Here is a 25,120-nt window from a genome sequence, read left to right as displayed (position 1 = left end):
CTTATTTTCCTGGTCCTTGGGAACCAGCACTTCATGTCCTGTGTTCGTATTGCCTCAATGCTCTGAGGAAACGCAGATGTCTTTGTGTAATTACAGAAATGCTCAGCAGATGCATTGGTATTTGCAGTTTGGTATTTGCAGTTACTGAAGTAGGCGGCCTACAGTACAAACAAGGTCAACTGGATGAGAGAGAGTATGTGGTGGATTCTCCTCCATACACCAATATCCAAATGTGCGTGCACTCATGCAAGCTCGTGCACACACATACGCAAGAACAGACTGTGTGTTAGTATAGATTTGTTTATGCCTTGCATCTGTTTTCTGATTTCCCCTGGCGGAACAGTTCCACCAGGGTGGAGTGACAGAGAATAACCAATCAACCCCCAGCCCTCACAACACTATAGATGAGTCTGTCACATCCTCTCTCAGAGCCACCCACTGCCCTGCTGCCCCCTCCAAGTCTTTCTCAAATATACATTCACTAAAGGCACGTGCTAGACCTCAGCACATTGGCCAATTAAGTCTCCATGGATAAACTTTAATAATTGTAATGTAAATATAACCTGATTGTGGCGGTACAGACATTTATTTTGTATTTATTTTATTTCACCTTTATTTAACCAGGTAGGTTAGTTGAGAACAAGTTCTCATTTGCAACTGCGACCTGGCCAAGATAAAGCAAAGCAGTTCGACACATACAACAACACATGGAATAAACAAACATACAATCAAAAATACAGTAGAAAAATCTATATACAGCATGTGCAAATGAGGTAGGATAAGAGAGGTAAGGCAATGAATAGGCCATGGTGGCGAAGTAATTACAATATAGCAATTAAACACTGGAATGGTGGGATGTACAGAAGATGAATGTGCAAGTAGAGATACTGGGGTGCAAAGGAGCAAGATAAATAAATAAATACAGTATGGGGATGAGGTAGATTGGATGGGCTAATTACAGATGAGCTATGTACAGGTGCAGTGATCTGTGAGCTGCTCTGGTGCTTAAAGCTAGTGAGGGAGGTAAGAGTCTCCAACTTCAGAGATTTTTGCAGTTCGTTCCAGTCATTAGCAGCAGAGAACTGGAAGGAGAGGCGGCCAAAGGAGGAATTGGCTTTGGGCGTGACCAGTGAGATATACCTGCTGGAGCGTGTGCTACGGGTGGGTGCTGCTATGGTGACCAGTGAGCTGAGATAAGGCGTGGCTTTACCTAGCAGAGACTTGTAGATGACCTGGAGCCAGTGGGTTTGGCGACGAGTATGAAGCGATGGCCAGCCAATGAGAGCGTACAGGTTGCAGTGGTGGGTAATATATGGGGCTTTGGTGACAGAACGGATGGCACTGTGATAAACTGCATCCAATTTGTTGAGTAGAGTGTTGGAGGCTATTTTATAGATGACATCGCCGAAGTTGAGGATCGGTAGGATGGTCAGTTTTACGGGGGTATGTTTGGCTGTATGAGTGAAGGATGCTTTGTTGCAAAATAGGAAGCCGATTCTAGATTTAATTTTGGATTGGAGTTGCCTAATGTTAGTCTGGAAGGAGAGTTTACAGTCTAGCCAGACACCTAGGTATTTGTAGTTGTACACATATTCAAAGTCAGAACCGTCCAGAGTAGTGATGCTGGACGGGCAGGCAGGTGCAGGCAGTGATCGGTTGAAGAGCATGCACTTAGTTTTACTTGCATTTAAGAGCAGTTGTAGGCCACGGAAGGAGAGTTGTATGGCATTGAAGCTCGTCTGGATGTTAGTTAACACAGTGTCAAAAGAATGGCCAGAAGTATACAGTCAACTGCGTAGAGGTGGATCAGAGAATCACCAGCAGCGAGAGCGACATCATTGATGTATACAGAGAAGAGAGCCGGCCCGAGAATTGAACCCTGTGGCACCCCCATAGAGACTACAAGAGGTCCGGACAACAGGCCCTCCAATTTGACACACTGAACTATCAGAGAAGTAGTTGGTGAACCAGGCGAGGCAATCATTTGAGAAACCAAGGCTGTTCAGTCTGCCAATAAGAATGTGGTGATTGACAGAGTCGAAAGCCTTGGCCAGGTCGATGAATACGGCTGCACAGTAATGTCTCTTATCGATGGCGGTTATGATACCGTTTAGGACCATGGCTGAGGAGCATGGCTGAGGTACACCCATGACCAGCTCTGAAACCAGATTGCATAGCGGAAAAGGTATGGTGGGATTCGAAGTGATCGGTAATCTGTTTGTTGACTTGGCTTTCGAAGACCTTAGAAAGGCAGGGTAGGATAGATATAGGTCTGTAGCAATTTGGGTATAGAGTGTCTCCCCCTTTGAAGAGGGGGATGACCGCGGCAGCTTTCCAATCTTTGGGGATCTCCGACGATATGAGAGGTTGAACAGACAAGTAATAGGGGTTGCAACAATTTCAGCAGATCATTTTAAATAGAAAGCGTCCAGATTGTCTAGCCCAGCTGATTTGTAGGGGTCCAGGTTTTGCAGTTCTTTAAGAACATCAGCTATCTGGATTTGGGTGAAGGAGAAATGGGGAGGCTTGGGCGAGTTGCTGTGGGGAGTGCAGGGCTGTTGACCGGGATAGGGGTAGCCAGGCGGAAAGCATAGCCAGCCGTAGAAAAATGCTAATTGAAATTCTCAATTATAGTGGATTTATCGGTGGTGACAGTGTTTCCTAGCCTCAGTGCAGTGGGCAGCTGGGAGGAGGTTCTCTTATTCTACATGGACTTTAGAGTGTCCCAGAACTTTTTTGAGTTTGTGCTACATGATGCAAATTTCTACTTGAAAAAGCTAGCCTTAGCTTTCCTAACTGCCTGTGTATATTTGTTCCTGACTTCCCTGAAAAGTTGCATATCACGGGAGCTGTTCGATGCTAATGCAGAACGCCACAGGATGTTTTTGTGCTGGTCAAGGGCAGTCAGGTCTGGAGAGAACCAAGGGCTATATCTGTTCCTAGTTCAACATTTTTTGAAAGGGGCATGCTTATTTAAGATGGTGAGGAAGGCATTTTTAAAGAATGACCAGGCATCCTCTACTGACGGGATGAGGTAAATATCCTTCCAGGATACCCGGGCCAGGTTGATTAGGAAGGCCTGCTCGCTGAAGTGTTTTAGGGAGCGTTTGATAGTGATGAGGGGTGGTGGTTTGACCGTAGACCCGTTACGGATGCAGGCAATGAGGCAGTCATCGCTGAGATCTTGGTTGAAAACAGCAGAGGTTTATTTGGAGGGCAAGTTGGTTAGCATGATATCTATGAGGGTGCCCGTGTTTACGGATTTGGGGTTGTACCTGGTGGGTTCATTGATAATTTGTGAGAGATTGAGGGCATCAAGCTTAGATTGTAGGATGGCCGGGGTGTTAAGCATGTCCCAGTTTAGGTCAACTAGCAGCACTAGCTCTGAAGATAGATGGGGGGCAATCAATTCACATATGGTGTCCAGGGCACAGCTGGGGGCAGAGGGTGGTCAATAGCAAGCGGCAACGGTGAGAGACTTGTTTCTGGAAAGGTGGATTTTTAAAAGTAGAAGCTCGAATTGCTTGGGTATAGACCTGAATAGTAAGACAGAACTCTGCAGGCTATCTCTGCAGTAGATTGCAACACCGCCCCCTTTGGCAGTTCTATCTTGTCTGAAAATATTATAGTTAGGGATGGAAATTTCAGGGTTTTTGGTGGTCTTCCTGAGCCAGGATTCAGACACGGCTAGGACATCCGGGTTGGCAGAGTGTGCCTGGGCAGTGAAATAAACAAACTTAGGGAGGAGGCTTCTAATGTTAACATGCATGAAGGCTTTTACGGTTACAGAAGTCAGCAAATGATAGCGCCTGGGGAATGGGAGTGGAGCTAGGCATTGCAGGGCCTGGATTAACCTCCACATCACCAGAGGAACAAAGGAGGAGGAGTAGTAGTAGTAGTAGTAGTAGTAGTAGTAGCCTCTTTGGCTCTTTGGGTACAGCTAAAGGCTAAAATAACTGGTCGTCTAGTACTTTCAGAACAGAGAGTAAAAGGAGCAGATTTCTGGGCACGGTAGAATAGATTCAAGGCATAACGTACAGACAAAGGTATGGAAGGATGTAGATACAGTGAGGGTAAACCTGTGCCTAGAGTGACAATGAAAGAGATATTGTCCCTAGAAATACAATTTAAACCAGGTGATGTCACCGCATGTGTGGTAGGTGGAACTAAAGTGTTAAATAAGGCGTATTGAGCAGGGCTAGAGGCTCTACAGTGAAATAAGGCAATAAATACTAACCAAAACAGCAATGGACAAGGCATATTGACGTTAGCGAGAGGCATGCGTAGCCAAGTGATCATAGGAGTCCAGTGAGTGGCTTCAGGCAGCTTGCGAGCCGGAGCTAGCAAGCGAACAGAAGGGCCTTGGAGGGACGTCGCGATGGAAGAAAGTCTGGTGTGGCCCCCTCGTGCTATTACATCGGCAGACGAATCAGCAGGGCTCCGTGTGGTAAACCAGGCCAAATGGCAAAATAGGTATAGTGGCCAAAGAATTTGGTAGTGACTGATGGACCTCTTTGGCTAGCCGGGAGATTGGCCTACCAATTGGTTATTGCTTCGGGACAGTGACGTTAGCCAGGAGTGGCCACTCCAATAGCAGCTAGCTAGCTGCGGTGATCCAGGTGAAAAAATTAAAATACAAAATAAATAAATAAAAGGTTCAGAGCTTGCGGTAGGAATCCGGAGATATGGAGAAAAAAAAGTTTGAATTGCTCTGGTTTGAGTCGCGCTGTGCAGACTGGCGAGAGTTGTCCGTGCTAGAGGTGGCTGATGACCGCTAACTGACTACTAGCTTGTAGCTAGCTTGCTGGCTAGCATCTGTTGGGGTTCCGGTTCAGGTGACGGTTCAGACGACAAATCAGCAGGGCTCTGTATGGTGGGTATAGTGGCCAAAGAATTTGTCCGATGGGCCTCTGTACTAGTAGCCAGTTAGCTGGTAGCCAGTTAGCTGGCTAGCTTTTGATGAGTTATTAGAGTTAACTGAACCTTAGAAATTGCAGCCCAAATAAATGCTTCACAGAGATCAAGTAACAGACACATCTCAACATCAACTGTTCAGAGGAGACTGTGTGAATCAGGCCTTCATAGTCAAATTGCTGCAAAGAAACCACTACTAAAGGACACCAATAAGAAGAGACCTGATTGGGCCAAGAAACACGAGCAATGGATATTAGACCATTGGAAATCTGTCCTTTGGTCTGATGAGTCCGAATTTGAGATTTTTGGTTCCAAACGCTGTGTGTTTGTGAGACGCAGAGTAGGTGATGAATGATCTCTGCATGTGTTGTTCACACCGTGAAGCATGGAGGAGGGGGTGTGATGGTGTGGGGGTGCTTTGCTGGTGACAGTGTCTGTGATTTATTTAGAATTCAAGGTACACTTAACTAGCATGGCTACCACAGCAATCTGCAGCGATACGAAATCCCATCTGGTTTGCGCTTAGTGGGACTATTAATTGTTTTTCAACAGGATATTGACCCAAAACACACCCCCAGGCAGCATGAGGGCTATTTGACTAAGGAGAGTGATGGAGTGCTGCATCAGATGACCTGGCCTCCACAATCACCCGACCTCAACCCAATTGAGATGGTCTGGGATGAGTTGGACCGCCGAGCGAAGGAAAAGCAGCCAACAAGTGCTCAGCATATGTGGGAACTCCTTCAATAATGTTGGAAAAGCATTCCTCATGAAGCTGGTTGAAAGAATGCATAGAGTGTGCAAAGCTGTCATCAAGGCAAAGGGTGGCTACTTTGAAGAATCTCAAATATAAAATATATTTTGATTTGTTTAACACTTTTTAGGTTACAACATGATTCCATATGTGTTATTTCACAGTTTTGAGGTCCTCACTATTATTCTACAAGTTAGAAAATAGTCAAAATAAAGTGTCCAAACTTTTGACTGGTATGTAAACGAGATATTTCTGTATTTAATTTTCAATACATTTGCAAAAATTTCAAAAAACGTGTTTTTACTTTGTCATTATGGGGTAGATAGGTGAGAACAAAATCTATTTAATACATTTTGAATTCAGGATGTAACAAAATATGAAATAAATCAATGGATATGAAAACTTTCTGAAGGCACTGTAAATCACTGTTACAAAAAATATATATATAAGTTGGTGCTGAGGCAATGATGACTAATGTGGATTAAAACTATTTTGGGCACATAGTCTTTTCCATTCAACCTGTTGGCACAGAAGCTCATATTGCTATATGGCTTGTGGGCTTTGTATTTGCAGAAACAAGACCACATTGCAGTGCATGGCAGTGTGCGTACCTCATCAGTTTATGGGCCATGAAGCCCTGCGTCATGCGCAACATGATGCAGCTAACAAATGGCATCAGAGGAGTCAGGAGTTTAACTGCCAATAGTCAGTGAGATGACTGAGGGAGCAATTTTTAAGTAATCAACAACGGTAATGTGATTACAAGACCAAAGTTTATGGATGACAAAGGTGCGTTGGAATACAAGTGAGTAGTTTTGCTTGTTACCTAAGGAAGAGAGAAAAAGCACAATTAATGCAATCCACCCTGCATGATGGTCATAAGCAATTCAAGGGCTCAAGCTATGGCTACAGTATATAGCCTAAAGGCTGTTGCAAAACTGTGACTAAATAATAAATAGTCATATTTATCCTTATTCATGTGTGATTTTTTTTGTTGCAGAATTAGTTATTTCAAACCAATTTTGCATTAAAAGCTTGGGGGCAGAATTTTTATGTTTGGAAAAATAACGTTCCCAATGTAAGCTGCCTATTTCTCAGGCCCAGATGCTAGAATATGCATATAATTGACAGATTAGGATAGAAAACACTCAAAAAAAACCACTCGAAATATTGTCTGTGAGTATAACAGACCTGAAAGTTGTAGCTCGACATTTTCTTTATCTCTTTTATTGAATAGTTTAGCGGAACATTTATTGTGTAACTGGGAGTCTGGTGAGTGCAAACATCCGAAGATCATCAAAGGTAAGCGATTAATTGTATTGCTTTTCTGACTTTCGTGACCAATCTACATTGCTGCTAGCTGTTCGTAATGTTTTGTCTAGTGATCGATAAACTCACAAACACTTGGATTGCTTTCGCTGTAAAACATATTTTCAAAATCTGACACGACAGGTGGATTAACAACAAGCTAAGCTGTGTTTTGATATATTGCACTTGTGATTTCATGAAATTAAATATTTTTAGTCATTTTTGGGGAATTTGGCGCTCTGCAATTCAGCGGATGTTTATGAAAATGATCCCGTTAAAGGGATCTGTGCGCCAAGAGCACAATTAATGCAATCCACCCTGCTTGAGCAATTCAAGTGCTCAAGCTATGGTTACAGTAGCCTAAAGTTAGTTATTTCAGACCAATTTTGCATTAAACAACAGCAACGTCATGTCCATAGGGGGCACAGGGGCACGTGCCCCTCAGATTTGTTATTGTTTTTTTAATAGTACAAGCCACCTAGCAATTTCATGAAGTTGGCTTTAGCTAGCCTAGATAAGTTCCCAATATCCCAATCTCATAACTAGCTACCAAGAAGCCATGTCAGGCTATCAATCAAGTTAGAGTAGCTAGTTTGTCTAACTATCTTAGCTGGTATGCCTGCTGGCAAGGTTGGTATACTTTAGAAAAGCAAGCAATAACTAAATATAGGCCTACTGAATAAGACTCACATTCCTTTAAATCTTCTACCAATATTTTAGCAGGGATGCAGAGAAGCCTTAGTTTTCTTTTTTAAAGAACCACCAGTCAGTATACAGACAAATCAAGAGGTATGATTTGATATGCAGAAAATTACACATATTGTTTTTTACATAGATTTAAACATAATAAATATGGCTCTAGATTGCAGGAAAAATCTGTTTAAGGTTGTTTTTAAATGTCAAAATTCTCAAATGTAGCCCTTTTCCAGACCACCCCCCAGTCATCCTAACGTAATTTGTGCCCCCTCAGATTTTTGTGGTGCATAATGTCCCTGGTAAACAATGTATCGATGCAGTGCAGTAGCCTGATAAATCATACCACCTTAAAAAAATAATGGCACAGCATAGCCAGTGCATTTGGCCATCTGTGTAAGAGTTCAATAATGGCTGTGGATAAATGAACTGCTAACAAAAACACACTGATGATTTCAAACACCAGGGGGGAAGCTATTAAAAAATCTAACCACATCCGTAGGCTTGCCCCTCATCACACACGCACGCGAGCACGCACCTACACACACACACACACACACACACACACACACACACACACACACACACACACACACACACACACACACTTGAGCGAACATGCTCACACTATTTAATGCTGAAATTTGCAGGCTGTTCGTGCTCCAAATGGCATTCATCAAGCCCCTTGTAGATGCTAGGTCAAATAACAAAAATGATCCACAATCATCTCTCAATGACCAAACAGCAAGAGAGCGCATAACAGACTGTCTTCAAGGCTAAACAAGGAGCAGGTGCACACACCGCTAGCCTTCTGATTTATGATATAGCAAAATAAAATATTAATCGATCTTATTAGCACAATGTATCTGCGTAATTAATCTGGATGTAATCTACTCATGAAACTCAAATGGTCTGTTCTCAGTTAATGTTGGACATACCACTGACACTTCTAGATCACGAAATGAATAAAACATAACCATGAATGGGCTTTCGATAATTATGCAGGACCACGCTCTGTAAAGTTGACTTGCATCCAACATATGCCATAATTAGCATTCCAGTCCCAGTCAATGATCCGAATTTGCTTCAGAAACCAGGTAAGAAGAAATATGATGCTCCAAACCATATAGCTAACGAACGGATGCATTAGACTATAGAGATTTTTGTTAACCGAACAGTTATTCAGATGCAATCTCTGGCAAAGCTTGAACGGCATATTGGCGTATTTGATATGTGTCCAATTGTTAATCGCACACAGGCATTCATCGCCTGTAGTACAACAGTAAAATAAAAAATAACCACATTGCAGCTCTGCGACTCTGTTTGGCATATCCAGACTAAATTCATAGGGACAAGAGCGCGCTGAACGTGTTTAATAACAGATACAAAATAACAATGCTTTGGGAAATCTCATAGTTGCAATACACAATTTTTATCTGAACATACTAGATCTTTATGCACTCAGACACAGTAAGTCTGCTGGCATGTTGGGAGCGAATTTGAGGGAAAAGACGCAGCTTACCTTACTCTCGTTTCCACTACATGGAGCAGATATGATACATTTACAGGCACATATACTTACACATATCAGCTTATCTGTCAGCTCCTGTCCACAGGTTTTAAAGCCTTACAGCGCGCGACAGCTGAGTCCGCATGACACGCGCTCTCATCAGACGGTACGGTTCTAGTCCAGGACCCCAGTCGCTTCGCGCAGCCGCCGATTCCAACGCGCACCTGCCCGTCGCTGCCCCCGGAATATAAGCGAGTCAGAGGGGTATCCGTGTGTCAAGCATGTAGTTTCACCATGGAACATGTCTCCCGATCTAGTTTTCTACCATATCCATGCACATAATTCCCGCGTAAAATCGTGGTGTCCAATATTAACAGCGCGTCTGAGAAACGATGCCACATCCAAGTCATATATCACAATCCAAAATAAGCGTGATAGCAAAGTTTAAAGATTCCAGTCGAAACGTTCTCATCACCCTCCATCCATCCATTATGGCATGATGCAAAAACAACGATTTCCCCAAGAGGCTGTATGAATATCAGCAGATCTCCCCAGTAAAAAGCGAGTCAAAATGTTTATAGTAAGACTGACAGAGAATTCACATTCCCCCCGAAAGAAGCTTACCCTGATCACAGGAGAATTCGAAGGGTCTGTGGTAGTTTTACTCGGTAAGCAAACCAAAATCATGCAGGATGAGCATTCCCCCTTTCACCCCTATTCTCTCCTCAATTCCAGAAGCGCATAAGTGTAAGCGTTTGAGTAGTTAACATCACGTCTGCATGTATCACGGCAACTTTGTCAGGAAGAATCGGAATGCCCTCTTCTGGCGAGAGAGCGCCCCCGGAATAAACATATTTTCCTTGGCTCTCCCTCAGCATACAGTGCAAGTCTTTGTAGGTTGTGTGTTGAGAGTAGAAAAAAATAATGACAGGGAGAAAGGGATATTATCTGATGCTGACCAGTCACACGCTATTTCACGATAGGCTATTGCAATTTGCAAACTACATGTAGTTGTTGCAGTTTTCATTTGGTTTGATTGTGCCATTTAAGATTTGTTTATGGTAGCCTAATGCAAAAGAGAAAATGCAATCAGGGGCGTCATGCACCCCAAACATCTGAGGGGTACAAAGAACATGAGGATGGCTGGTGAGTGGTCCAGATGGGGGATAGGCCCCAATCCATACTTTTGAGAATTTTGTATTTTTTAAACACCTGAAACAGCGTTTTCCTGCAATCTAGATCCATAATAATTATGCTTTCTACGTAAAAAAAAATATGTACATTTTTCTGCATATCTAAGCATACCTCCTGAGCTGTCTGGATCCTCCTGACTAGTGGTTCATTTTTTAAGGAACAAAATATGCTTCTCTATATCTCTGCTAAAATCTGGGTAAAATATTGAAAGGAATGTGATTCTTATTCAGTACATTTAGTTATTGATTGATTTTCTAAAGTCTACCAACTTTGCCAGCAGGCATGCCAGCTAAGATAGTTAGACAAGCTAGCTACTCTAACTTGATAGCCTGAAATGGCTTCTAGTATTGAAGTGGCAAGTATTTAGCATTACAAAAAAGAAAAAAGAAAAAAAAGAAAGTTGTATTAAAGGACACCATCTGAGGGGGCATGTGCCCCTGTGTACCCTATGTGAATGATGCCTTTGAAGGCAATAAATAGCCTACACAGATGGCCCAGTCCTCAATTTCATCTGCAATGAAAAAATAAACCCTGAACTTCGGTTGCTTGGGGAATAAAGTTAATTTGAACGTGTCACATTGGCTGTCTGAGGCACATTTAAGGTTACTACCCACTAGGAACAGACGTCAATTCAACATCTATTCCACATTGGTTTCAAATTGAAATGATGTGCAAACAACATTGATTGAACCAGTGTGTGTCCAGTGGGTATGAGCAAAGAGTTTTATAACTAACCCAAGATAGACCACAGCATGTCGTTTCTAATGGGAGCAAATGAATCATAGTAGAACAAGCAAGGAGGTGGGCAGAGCCAAGCACGAGTTAACGAGATCCTATTTTGCCGCGTTCTAGCATCTATTTGCATATTTCAGTTAGGGAACGCCTGCTCTGTGAAGTGCGCGTTTGCAATAACTCAATTCACCCTTGCACTCCTTCTAAACAATGCAATTTTTAGAAACTTTGGCAAAGGGTAAAGTCTGCTAAACTTAGTCCACTCTGTTTGTAACATATTCTTGTTTTGGGAACAGAAAACTGTTTTGAGTTGCATTGTTCCATCAATGAGAAAATTAGCAGAATGTCAGGCAAAATCCATCTCGCGTCAATCTTCTCCTACTGCCGGCCACTGGGCTGCCTCTCACCACCATACTTGGTGGTGAGTGGAAATACCAGTTTGATGCTTCAGATATATATATACATCCATTGAAACATCTGGGTCATTGTTCTGTTGTACAAGCTTCACTCCGCTGATCTATGTGTGCCCGTGCGATAGCAAAGTTTTTTCTAGTTTTGTCTTTTCATTTTGTGGAAGCATGGAAGAGTCACCTGGCTAGCTGGCTTTAACCTGGCTAAAAACATAGCAAGCTAGCTAACCTTTTTAGCTTCCCACATCTCCATGTGAAATAATCAGATTTATGATTTAAAAGATATACCTTGCCGGTGTAACTTAAAACATTATCCCTGTTTGAAATGCTGTTTGTGTATTCAATCCCATATCAGCTAAAAATAGAAAGTCATAATGTTTTGGTGACAGAGAAAAAAACATATGGCTAGCTAGTTGGCTACATCAGGTTCTACCATTTCACAATAGCCTGTAATCACTAGTTATTACTTTTAAACAAAATACCTTTTTTGCTGGATTCTTGTTGAGTGGTTTACTGTTTGAACAGTCACTGAGAATATACACTGAGCGTTCAAAACATTAGGAACACCTTTCTGATATTAAGTTGCACCTCCTCGCTTTGCCCTCAGAACAGCCTCAATTCGTCAGAGCATGTAGTCTACAAGGTGTCAAAGCATTCCACAGGAATGCTGTCCCATGTTGATCCAATGCTTTCCACAGTTGTGTCAAGTTGGCTGGATGTCTTTTAGGTGGTGGACCATTCTTGATACACACAGGGAAGCGTGAAAAACCCAGCAGCATTGCAGTTTACATTTACATTTAAGTCATTTAGCAGACGCTCTTATCCAGAGCGACTTACAAATTGGTGCATTCACCTAATGACAGTAGGGGCCGGTTCTTGACACAAACCGTAGGGGCAGTTCTTGACACAAACCGGTGCACCTGGCACCTACTACCATACCCCGTTCAAAGGCACTTGAATATTTTGTATCACCATCTGAATGGCACATATACACCATCTGAATGGCACACATGTCTCAAAATCCTTCTTTAACCTGTCTCCTCCCCTTCATCTACACTGATTGAAGTGGATTTAACAAGTGACATCAATAAGGGATCATGGATTCACCTGGTAATGGAAAGAGCATAATGTTTTGTACCCTCAGTGTATTTGATGAATAGCCTATAAATCAGATCAAGGAACCAAGCAGCAACACTGCCCCCCGGGCTGCGGAAGGATTGATACGGCATGTCTCAATTTCAGGTAGTAAAATAGTACTTCGAATGCCTGAGCGTTTTACAAGGAGCTGCCCCTTTTGTGACGACATTGAAAGACTTTGAATCTTGCAGCTGCATAGAGCTTGTAGTAAGCTTTAGTCTCTGAAGTTTTTATGCATAAATAGCGCACAGTGACCCTTATGGCATAAGTCGAACTAACACGGTGGGTTCGATTAAACAACATTTGTTTTAAATGAAGGGAAGCGAAGTGGGCGGGGGACTGTTGGGCAATGCAAGCATGGGCGAGGGTGTGTGAACTGGGCGGGACTAAAGAGGAAAGCTGAACTTTTTTGCATACTCCTTGCTATTGACCAATCAAAGCTCACTGTAGTTTCCGGCCCCTACTGGATTGGCTGGTAATACTTAGCACTACCTAGTCTGCTTGCTAGCTTGCTAGCACCGACATGAGGGTGAAGCTAGCATGGCTATCCGTATAGCGGACCACTGCTGTTAATAGAACAAGATATCCGGGTCATGGCTGTCGTTTTTATCGGACAGGTCTCCCGCAGCTCCTCATCGCTGACTTAATTACGGATAATGGGAACTTTACCTTGCGCTTAATGCATTACAGTTGGCCGTGCTTTTGGCTGCATTCTCAGTGATAAACAACAACTCAAAAGAGTCAGGCTTGAGAGGTTATTAGGCTATTTTGTTTGATGGATTGCAAGATCAAAAAGTATCTGAACCTTTTGCCTTACCAGTGTTCGAATGCCACTTTTGTTTTTGAGAATATAATACTGAGCCAGAGAGAGAAAAAAGTTAGCATACTGCATAATAAATGTTGTCCTTCTGTTTTGTCAAGTCTCACTACAGTGCAAATCACTCAAACATCATGCGTGACCAGACATCATGCGTGACCAAAATTAGACTGCCAGGAGCAGCTCAGTCTGGCCGCTGTCCAGGTGCTGAACTGGCTGTTGTTGCGAAGGGAATTCAAAATTGTTGTTTTTATTATCACTGGAACCATCTGTGTAACTACCTAGTAACTCTAATTAGACACAAACTGAAGATCATAACCTGATCATCAGAGTATTTATTGACGTACAAAATAATAGGTAACGCTTTATTTTGATAGTCTACCTGTAGAAACTCTACAGACTAGTAACATTTCAACTAACTATCTACTAACCCTAACCACATACAGTATCTAACCCTTAACCCGTATCTTAACCATAACCCTAACCCTAATTGCTTATCCCGACTATCCAAACATATTGTGACCAAATAATAATCACACTTAATTAAGACCCAGGGCAACTTATGGATGCTGATACACACTGTACATACACTATATATATACAAAAGTATGTGGACACCTCTTCAAATTAGTGGATTTGGCTATTTCAGCCACAGTATAAAATCGAGCACACAGCCATGCAATCTCCAAATACAAACATTGGCAGTAGAATGGCCATACTGAAGAGCTCAGTGACTTTCAATGTGTCACCATCATAGGATGCCACCTTCCCAATAAGTCAGTTCATCAAATTTCTGCCATGCTGTCATTTCTCTTATTGTGAAATGGAAAGTCCACTAGGAGCAAAAACAGCTCAGCCGCGAGGTAGGCCACACAAACTCACAGAATGGGACTGCCGTGTACTGAAGCGCATAGAAATGGTTGCAGCACGGTTGCAACACTCACTACGAGGTCCAACCTGCCTCTGGAACAGTGGAGGCTGCTGAGGAGAGGACGGCTCATAATAATGGCTGGAACGGTGTCATTTGGCTGGAATGGAGTGAATGCAATGGTATGAAAACACGTTTCTGATACCATTCCATTTACTCCATTCCAGCCATTATTATGAGCCGTCCTACCCTTAGCAGCATCCACTGCTCTGGAAGCAACAATAACTTATCTTCAGAAACTTCATGAAATGGATTTCCATGGCCGAGCATTCGCACAAAAGCCTAAGATCCTCATGCCCAATACCAAGCGTTTGCTGGAAACAAGTTCTCTGGAGTGATGAATCATGCCTCCCCATCTGGCAGTTCGACGGACGAATCTGGGTTTGGCGGATGTCAGGAGAACGTTACCTGCCCCAATACATAGTGCCAACTGTAGAGTTTGGTGGAGTAGGAATAATGGTCCGGGGCTGTTTTTCATGGTTTCATGGCCCCTGAGTTCCAGTGAAGGAAATCTTAATGCTACAACATAAATTGACCTTCAAGCCGATTCTGTGCTTCCAACTTTGTGGCAACAGTTTGGGGAAGGCCCTTTCCTGTTTCAGGATGACTATGCTCCCATGCCCTAAGTGAGGTCCATACAGAAATGATTTGCTGCGATCGGTGTGGAAGAACTTGACTGGCCTGCACAGAGCCCTGACCTCAACCCCATCAAATACCTTTGGAACGAATTGTAAAGCTGACTGCGAGCCAGGCCTAATCGCCTAATCGTCCCTGCAGCAATGTTCCAGCATCTAGTGGAAGGCCTTCCCAGAAGAGTGGAGGCTGTTATAGCAGGAAAGGGGGGACCAACTCCATAATAATGCCCATGATTTTGGAATGAGATGTTCGACGAGCTGGTGTCAAAAGGGCGGCTCATAATTGGCCCAGTGTCATCCGGGTTTGGCCGGTGTAAGCCGTCATTGTAAATAAAAATGTGTTCTTAACTGACTTGCCTAGTTAAATAATTAAAAACATAATAGTTTCAGGTCTGTCTGTTCCTCTATAAGGAAAAGCAAGTAACATCTCACAGTTGATCTAGTTAGGGATAGCATGCTTCCTGAAGGCTAAGAATAAATACAAGACTAGAGCAAACATTCCCTGGGGGTCAAAGTGAAGTCAAGGAACGCAGGTGCTTCTACACAGGGAGACGTTGTTGTGTTAATTTATCAGCAGAAGAAGCAACATTTTGGACTCCAACAAATCTCTGGTGAAGTAATCAAGGATAAATGCATCTGCGGAAAAATATTATAAAACGCGTAGCCAGTAGATTTCTAACCTGAAAAGGTATTTTAGCTGTTGGTGTTGATGTCTGTGGCATTTTACTGTGGGTTCTGACACTACTCTCTGAAAATCCAGTGGCAATTTGTTGATATCAATTCCATCGGCACTACCCAGGCAACATTTGCAGCACTGGATCTTTTAAAACATGCAATAACACAGCTGAATTTCTTGTGTGTCATTGACTCTGGGGTAAAAACATTTATTAACTCCAAGGTGAAATGGACCGATATGAGGAGAAAAGGAATATAACATGTCAACATTTAAGATGTAAGATGTTTCATATCTCTTTTTATAATTTCATGTTTGCTGTATTTTTTTCAAATGTTTTCTTAGGAAGCTCTTGGCGCTATTCGGCAGGTGTCAAATCTTTATGGTTCTAGTGTTAAAAGGGTTTGAGTGTAACATCTGTGAAATATGTTGGAGGCATTCAGAGCATATTGTGGTGTTATGTTGAAAAGGCTATATGAATGTGCCACTGAGTACACAGTAGTTCATCAAACGTTATGATGTTGTTCAGAAAAAATCCAGAGTTTGCTTAGTAGCCCATGCTGGTGCCAGAGTAACTGTGTCACGTCATCACAGAGACTTTTGTGATATCTATAGAAATAAATGTTTCTAGAGTCAATAACACTTAAAAGGAAGATCTCCTCAAATTCAATAAAAAATCTATGCTAGTATATTTGAACATTTTACATTGCTCGAAAGGACTTTTAAGTAATAGCAATTGGAGTGGAGTTCAGAGGAGTGTCTTTACTGGTGTTGCGTTAAGTTCAGTTGAGTCCAGTCAAAGTGAGTTCAGTTGAGCTGAGCGAACCGGATACAACTTTTTGAGTAACTCCCTTTCCCAGTCTGGGATGGGGCCATGAATAGGTCACATTAATCATAGCTTTCTTTTATGGTTAACATTTTATCTGAATATCTTTTACAGATTGAACCATGCAGAAATCCCTCCCTGCTTATCCTCCTGATCCCCTTGATGATGGGCATTAACCAAAAAGGCTGTGACATTTTACCTGTGTTCAGCACACTACTTCAAATGGAGCAAGACACCTATTCTGACACTTTCTCTGCTGCTTTTAAAACACACCACCCATTACTGGGACTTGTATCCGCTCCCATCCAATTTGGCTGATGGGTTTACTTTTGGATGGAGTTCAACAAGCCGAGATCATTCTGCTGACAGCGGTGAAACAATTAATACCCTGCAAAGTTCTGGAGCCAGCAGCAGCGCCAACTCATGGACCACGGCTGTGATTCCACCTCCTCGGGAAATACAGCCCACTTGTAAACCTGTGCCATCGCTCTGCCCTTTATGGATTGATCTTTCAATAGTATTTTTACCGTCCTTCACTGATACCTTCTTTAAACTGTGTGTGTGTGTGTCTCTAGCATGTGTATGATAAGTGGCTGTGACAGAATCCTCCCCGTCAGGCATCTATCTCCAGGGTGATAGACAGCCTTGTTCTCTCATTCTCACATGATCGAATTAAGCCAGCACATGTTCTTAGTGCTGCTGGATCTCTTCTAAACCTATTTCCTCTGATCTTAACTCTGCCACAATCACCTCCATCTGCCTCAAGTGCTTTTTAACCTGACACCAAATTCAGGTGATGACACTTGAAAGACAATCATCTGTGAAATGGTCTATACAGAGAAAAAGATCATCACAAAACCTGAAGACAATTAAAAACATGTCATTTCTTTATGTTACCAAAAACATTATTTTTCCAGATTTTCTTCAAACATTAGGAGGTGTTAATGCCAAGGTTGCAGCAACACAAGCTGGAGCCTTTGAATCCTTGTTTATGGGTCGACTCCATTAACCTTTACCCCAAGCTGTGGGCCAATCTGGAGGCTTCTGTTACAAACCGTGCAGCAGAGGTTGCTGGGAGCGGCTGTACATGGAAACAGACATATGGGCGGTTGTTTAACTACCTGAAAGACAAAAAGCACAAAGCACCTCCATCAGCTGAGATCAGAGAAGAGGATTGTTGAGTTGTTGAAATAAATCTATTGGCACTGCACTGCCAAAATCTTTTGAAAGAGCTGGATGTAATAAAACATCTCTTTGACATTCTAGATGGGATTCTTGTATCCTACTCACATCTGTAAGTGTAGTCGTTCATGCTAACCCATTTGCTGTGTTTTTGTTTTACTACTAGCTCATGAAGTACAACTAGCATTAGCTCATCCTAATATACCTACTACTGTACATACAATTTTATTTTCCAAATGATATACGGTCTATTCTGGATTCTCAAACATGCTCACTCTAATATATCTACTTTGGAATGTTATTTCTTGATTTCTTGTTTAAATTTTTTTGTGATTATTGTGTATTTGTATTGTATTTGTGAGACATTCTACTGCACTGTTGGAGCTGGTAACACAAGCATGTTGCTACACCTGCTATAACAACATCTGTGTAATCTATAAACTTTGATTTGATTTAGCGATTTCTCTTGTTTTTGTGTTTACATGAAAAGCCTGTATTTCTTCCGGTCTCTGCGCTTTGTCCTATAAAGACATGGGAAAGATAAGAGGTGGGCATCTGTGTGTGGCAGAGAATGCCTTACCATCTGTCTCTGCCGGCGGGGTCTCCATGGACACAAGCTCGCACGGGTAGAACATGGGCAGGCTGCTAATCTCAAGTGTGTAAGCACATATCTCAGTTCACAACAGCTGAACTACAATGTACTACTGTATTGTTTTATGTATGATTTAGACTGTTGTCTTGTTGTGAGGTGTTTAGTTCCTGTTTGAATCCCAGGAAGAGTAGCGCGGCTGCTTTGGCAGCCCCTAATGGGGATCCTAATACAATGCTGAATACTAATACAATGAAGCATATTTTCCTATTTTGTTATTGACAATGCAGTGGCCATGTTTACGTTCTAAACATGTCAAAAGTGCCTGCCTTAAACATGGCCATGCATTATGCTGCCACTGCCACCATATCTACAGCTTCATACCTACATTTACATTCTATTTATTTAGCAGACGCTCTCATCCAGTGCGACTTAGAGTTAGTGAATTCATCTTAAAATAGCTAGGTGATACAACCACATATCTCAGTCATAGTAAGTAAATGTTTCCTCATTAAGGAGGTCATTAGCAAAGTCAGAGCTTGTAGGACAAGTCGCAGTGCAGTCAAAAAACTGATTATCCTATGTTTTATATAGAGTGCCTTCAGAAAGTATTTACACCAGAAAGTATTTACCACATTTTATTGTGTTACAAAGTTAATTGACATGGATTTTATTGTCATTTTTTTGTTAACCATTTAACTCAAAATACTCTGTAATATCAAAGTATATATTTTTTCATATTTATGGAAAGTAAAACACTCATATTTTTATTAGATAAGCATTCAGCCCCCTGAGTCAATACATGTTCGAATCACCTTTGGCAGTGATTACAGCTGTCTTTGTGAAGAAGTTTCTAAGATGAGCTTTAATATTGCAGATAGATTGCGGCTTCTATCAATGTAATGATCTGCATAATTTCCATTCCCCCATATATTTTTAAATGTTTTCCTTATTTATTATTTTCCCCTAACCCTACCATCCCTCCTCTATTTGGAGTAAACTAATAGACAACAATATTTAGGATTCTACCTCCCGCTTATACATACTTCATACATTTTACATTAGTTATTTTGTCCCACCCTTCAGCTCCCCTCAACCCCTCCCATCTATCTCTGAACACCATCCAGTTTTGATTTCTATTTGCCATATATTTTATAACTGTGCTGTGATGGGTCACAAAAGTTCTGAACCTTTCTATTCTCATAGTTTCTACAGATTGTAATTTAAACATAATATTCTTTGCTAAGTGTATTATATTATTGATCGATTGACTTTGACTTTTCAAGTCACCCAGCAGTGTTATTTGCAGAGTTAACTCCAGGTAAATGTTGCAATTCTTGAGCCATTCCTGAACCTGTGACCAAAACAAGTAAAACAATGATTCTGCAGAGCTGGGATGGGATGGTTGTAACTCCATATATACAGTGGGGAGAACAAGTATTTGATACACTGCCGATTTTGCAGATTTTCCTACTTACAAAGCATGTAGAGGTCTGTAATTTTTATCATAGGTACACTTCAACTGTGAGAGACGGAATCTAAAAAAATCCAGAAAATCACATTGTATGATTTTTAAGTAATTATTTTGCATTTTATTACATGACATAAGTATTTGATACATCAGAAAAGCAGAACTTAATATTTGGTACAGAAACCTTTGTTTGCAATTACAGAGATCATACGTTTCCTGTAGTTCTTGACCAGGTTTGCACACACTGCAGCAGGGATTTTGGCCCACTCCTCCATACAGACCTTCTCCAGATCCTTCAGGTTTCGGGGCTGTCGCTGGGCAATACGGACTTTCAGCTCCCTTCAAAGATTATCTATTGGGTTCAGGTCTGGAGACTGGCTAGGTCACTCCAGGACCTTGAGATGCTTCTTATGGAGCCACTCCTTAGTTGCCCTGGCTGTGTGTTTCGGGTCGTTGTCATGCTGGAAGACCCAGCCACGACCCATCTTCAATGCTCTTACTGAGTGAAGGAGGTTGTTGGCCAAGATTTCGCGATACATGGCCCCATCCATCCTCCCCTCAATACGGTGCAGTCGTCCTGTCCCCTTTGCAGAAAAGCATCCCCAAAGAATGATGTTTCCACCTCCATGCTTCACGGTTGGGATGGTGTTCTTGGGGTTGTACTCCTCCTTCTTCTTCCTCCAAACACGGCGAGTGGAGTTTAGACCAAAAAGCTCTATTTGTTTCTCATCAGACCACATGACCTTCTCCCATTCCTCCTCTGGATCATCCAGATGGTCATTGGCAAACTTCAGACGGGCCTGGACATGCGCTGGCTTGAGCAGGGGGACCTTGCGTGCGCTGCAGGATTTTAATCCATGACGGTGTAGTGTGTTACTAATGGTTTTCTTTGAGACTGTGGTCCCAGCTCTCTTCAGGTCATTGACCAGGTCCTGCCGTGTAGTTCTGGGCTGATCCCTCACCTTCCTCATGATCATTGATGCCCCACGGGGTGAGATCTTGCATGGAGCCCCAGACCGAGGGAGATTGACCGTCATCTTGAACTTCTTCCATTTTCTAATAATTGTGCCAACAGTTGTTGCCTTCTCACCAAGCTGCTGGTTGCCTATTGTCCTGTAGCCCACTCCAGCCTTGTACAGGTCTACAATTTTAACCCTGATGTCCTTACACAGCTCTCTGGTCTTGGCCATTGTGGAGAGGTTGGAGTCTGTTTGATTGAGTGTGTGGACAGGTGTCTTTTATACAGGTAATGAGTTCAAACAGGTGCAGTTAATACAGGTAATGAGTGGAGAACAGGAGGGCTTCTTAAAGAAAAACGAACACGTCTGTGAGAGCCGGAATTCTTACTGGTTGGTAGGTGATCAAATACTTATGTCCTGTAATAAAATGCTAATTAATTACTTAAAAATCATACAATGTGATTTTCTGGATTTTTGTTTTGGATTCCGTCTCTCACAGTTGAAGTGTACCTATGATAAAAATTATAGACCTGCTTTGTAAGTAGGAAAACCTGCAAAATCGACAGTGTATCAAATACTTGTTCTCCCCACTGTATATATATATATATATATATATAACATTCTATTGGTTGCAATAATTTTATATAATTATTTAAATTGAACAACTCTAAGTCATGAATCTTGCTTCGTTTTGTGTATCAGTTCATAAATCTCTTATCAACTATTTTCTCAACTAACCTGTTTAGCACAGCTGTCAATTTTTTGGTTCTTAAATTAAACTGGTATAGTTTTTTATTCATCACAATTTTCTTTAACCAGTTTGGGTCTTTAATGCAGGACCAACAGACAAGTTCCTTACCTTCTTCCCCTTCCACTTGCCTCTTCCATTTTTGCGGAAATGCAATTAATTGGTTGTAATTTTGGATAGGGGAGACCATATATTTGTGTTAGCTGCATGTGTGACATAACTCCACCATTCCTGTTCATGATATTATTTGCAAAGATTATAAATGTTCTCCAAAAATAATGTTGCTTTATCAATTAGTATATTTAAGTTTAAACAGAATATTTTTTCTAAAATTTGTTCTTTATTTTCTGGTGGATAAAACTGAAATTGCAACAAACTTTCTACGGCTTGGTTTAAAAATAGCAATTTTTGGAGATTATTTCATTTTCAAATAACCGAAAGTAAGAGGTTGGTAATCTGAATAATGGGAAAAAGGCTATTATTGAACATGGGGTGGGCCATTCTTACTCATCTGCTAGAGAACCAGTTTGGATTTAAGTATAGCTTTTGTATGACTGCAGCCTTTAGTGAGAGGTCTAATGCTTTATTATTTAATAATTTCTGCCCTTTGAATTCATATTCATTACATAAACAGGATCATAAAAAAATGTCTGGCTTGCCATTCCAAATAAAGTTGAATATTTTTTGTTCATATAATTAAAAAATCAAGTAATTAGGTATAGGCAGGGCCATAACGGCAAATAGTTAATCAGGGTGATTTTTCCACAAATAGACAGGTATTTTCCTTTCCATGGTAGCAGGATCTATTTTTGCTAACTTTCTGTTAAAAGGTATTGTAGTGAGATGATTTCTTTCTTTCAGGATATGAATACCTAGTATGTCCACTTCACCATCAGACCATTATATTGGTAAACTACACAGTAATGTAAAAGTAGTATTTTTTAGGTATATATATTTATGTATTTCATTTTCAATAAATATGCAAAAATGTATAAAAACATGTTTTCACTTTGTTAAAAGGGGTTTTGTGTGTATTGGCTGAGAATTATTTTAAATGTAATCAATTTTGAATTCTGACTGTAACACAACTAAATGTGGAATAAGTCAAGGGGTATGAATACTTTCTGAAGGCATTGTTTATGTCTACATTATGAGGTTGGAATAATATTGTGAAAATTATGATAATGCCCTATTAGTGTAAAAGCTGTTTGAAAATTCCCAATCTGGCCCTCAAACCATCATGGTCACCTAATAATCCCCAGTTTACAATTGGCTCATTCATCCCCCTCCTCTCCCCTGTAACTATTCCCCAGGTCGTTGCTGCAAATGAGAACGTGTTCTCAGTCAACTTACCTGGTAAAATAACGGTAAAATAAAAATAAAATAAAAAGTAAAATAAAAAAAAGACATCCTGATATTTCTGTCTGTTTTGGTGGGAGGGAGTTTTGGCCTTCCATGGTGACATCACCATGCGGTAGATTAGTTAATAGACCAATAAGAAAGAGTTCCAAACATCTCTGCCAATAACAGCAAATGTTCTGCTTTCCCCTCCCTACTCAAACCATTCCCACATACTCCTAGCAAAATTCTTGCTTGAGAAAATGCTCTTTGCTAAGAACCGTTTATTTTTTATTTTTGACCCTTTAAATTGAAAACAATCACATTAAGGTATTTAATTGTTACCCAGAAATTATTAAATGTTTTGATAAAAACTGCTGCATTGGACCTTAAAGATACTCTTTGAAGAGTTAGGGTTTCAGTTTTCAGAAGATGGGCAGGGACTCTGCTGTCCTAGCATCAGAGGAAAGCTGCTTCCACCATTGGGGGCCCACTGCAGCTGTTCCACTCACTGGAGCTCCACAATGAACTAGTTAAAAGGACAGGGGATATATATTTGTGAGAAAGAGGTATTTACATAATGTGACATGATACAGATCTATAAAACCCAATGGATCAATTAGGTCCAATTACAGGATGCTAGAGTTTCTTATCCCCTCCAGTTTAACTTTGAGCAGCCTGTGGTCCTCCACTTTAATTCCAATGAAAATGCATACTCCAAGCAAAACATTCTCAAAGGCACACTAATTACAATGTTGTTGATGATAAATAAATATGAATATGTGTTGGGTATTGTTGTTTTATCAGAATAATCATTGTTGGTTTGATCCAAATCTGTTTGGGATTGTTGTTTCATTTCATATTTAATTTTGCCGAATTTGAGAAGCGTTTTTCATGCAACGTTAATTAACCTCCTTTACATCTTTGTTAAATGAACTGAAGGCAGAAACAGATAAAAAAAAACGGAAAGGCCAGAGTTGTATTTTTGTTTCCCCTCTCGTGCAGTTTTTTGGGGCCTTTGGGAGCTGGCTGAGCTAGGAGGCTGCACCTTTGTTGAAGTGCATTCACCTGTGATAGATAAGAAGAGCCATCCAAGGTTAGTGCCGGAAGGGATTGGAGAAAACAGCCTATTTTACACTGTTTTTGTGGAAAAGCCTATGTAGGACAAACAAAAAGACAAAACAATGCATAGCTGAACACCGCAGCTCAATCAGGTGTAAGAACACTGACTATCCAGTAGCAGCTCATGTTGTTGAAGCTAACCATCCAATCTCCTCCCTCAAATACACAGGCATTGAGCACGTTGCTCTACCAAGGAGAGGAGGTAACATCGAGATCCTACTACTACAAAGGAGGCTTACTGGATATCCTGTCTAAAAACATTGGTCTGAATATTGACTTCTGAATACTGATCTCAGGCCCTTATGAACAATTCCTTCTTTTTTGAACAAGTCTTATAAATTGATATATTCTTTCTACAGCTTATTAGCATACACCTAATATGTTCCCTCTGTTGATGATGCTTTTTATGCATCAAGGTTTAACCAAATATTACATTAAATAAGAAAACAATTAAATATGTGAAATTGAATTAAACAATAATGTATGTTGATGCTAATATTATGTACAATATTAAATGATGTTTCCATATGATAACAATAGCCTAATATATTTCATATGCCATAAACTATAGTTTTTTTCAGTATCAGTTTCACTAATTAAATCTAATTAACTTAATCATTATGACACATCCCTCACTATTGTCATTGGTTGCACTAATTAAATCTAATTAACTTAATCATTATGACACATCCCTCACTATTGTCATTGGTTGCACTAATTGCACTGTTTGTATACATAACCTGGTTCATGTATTCATGACATTACCCTGAAGAAGGCACAGTGATGTTGAAATGTTGGTGATTTACCCAATAAATGACTGGGAGTTTATGGAGTGTGTGATTCTCTTTATTATTTATATTTATACATTGATATAACACACAGAAGACCAACGTTGGGGAGTAACGGATTACAAGGAAGGGATTGCAACAACAAAAAAGGTAATTGTAAGAGCAGGAATAGGCTTTGTAGGCTACAGTCCAATCCATGTCTTCCAATGGTGCGACTGCTGTCAGCATCCAAAGATGATCCAGCATGAATAAAGGCTTGGAGGTAAGGATGACAGTAGTGGTGTAGTCGACAGTGATACAGATATCACTTAGTATTGATATCTACATAGTGCATTGATGTGAATCACACTGCTGCTCTCTCATTTAGCTATTTGCGCCTTACGGATTGTGGT

At 41.0% G+C, this 25,120-nt stretch overlaps 1 protein-coding gene and 1 long non-coding RNA gene across 4 annotated transcripts in view; one reads left to right on the top strand and one right to left on the bottom strand.

The window, feature by feature from the left end:
- Positions 1–10,091, bottom strand: part of LOC129818528 (leucine-rich repeat transmembrane neuronal protein 4-like) — a 124,254-nt gene extending 114,163 nt beyond the window's left edge. The window contains exon 1 of one of the 3 annotated variants that reach the window (XR_008753955.1): positions 9,252–10,091. Coding sequence is in view for 1 of the 3 variants with exons in the window: in XM_055874523.1 (XP_055730498.1) it covers positions 9,252–9,255 (4 nt within the window). In the remaining 2 variants the exon portion in view is untranslated. The remainder of the gene's footprint in view (positions 1–9,251) is intronic. The other 2 variants (XM_055874524.1, XM_055874523.1) reach the window with 2 other exon arrangements.
- LOC129818530 (uncharacterized) lies at positions 8,633–24,768 on the top strand. Its single transcript, XR_008753956.1, has 2 exons — positions 8,633–8,766; positions 16,646–24,768. It is a non-coding gene; the product is annotated as an uncharacterized LOC129818530 (long non-coding RNA).
- The last annotated feature ends 352 nt before the right edge of the window (positions 24,769–25,120 follow it).

The sequence above is a fragment of the Salvelinus fontinalis genome, chromosome 21 (assembly GCF_029448725.1).
Source record: "Salvelinus fontinalis isolate EN_2023a chromosome 21, ASM2944872v1, whole genome shotgun sequence".
NCBI lineage: Eukaryota > Metazoa > Chordata > Actinopteri > Salmoniformes > Salmonidae > Salvelinus > Salvelinus fontinalis.
This window is presented reverse-complemented; position numbering and strand designations above follow the sequence as displayed.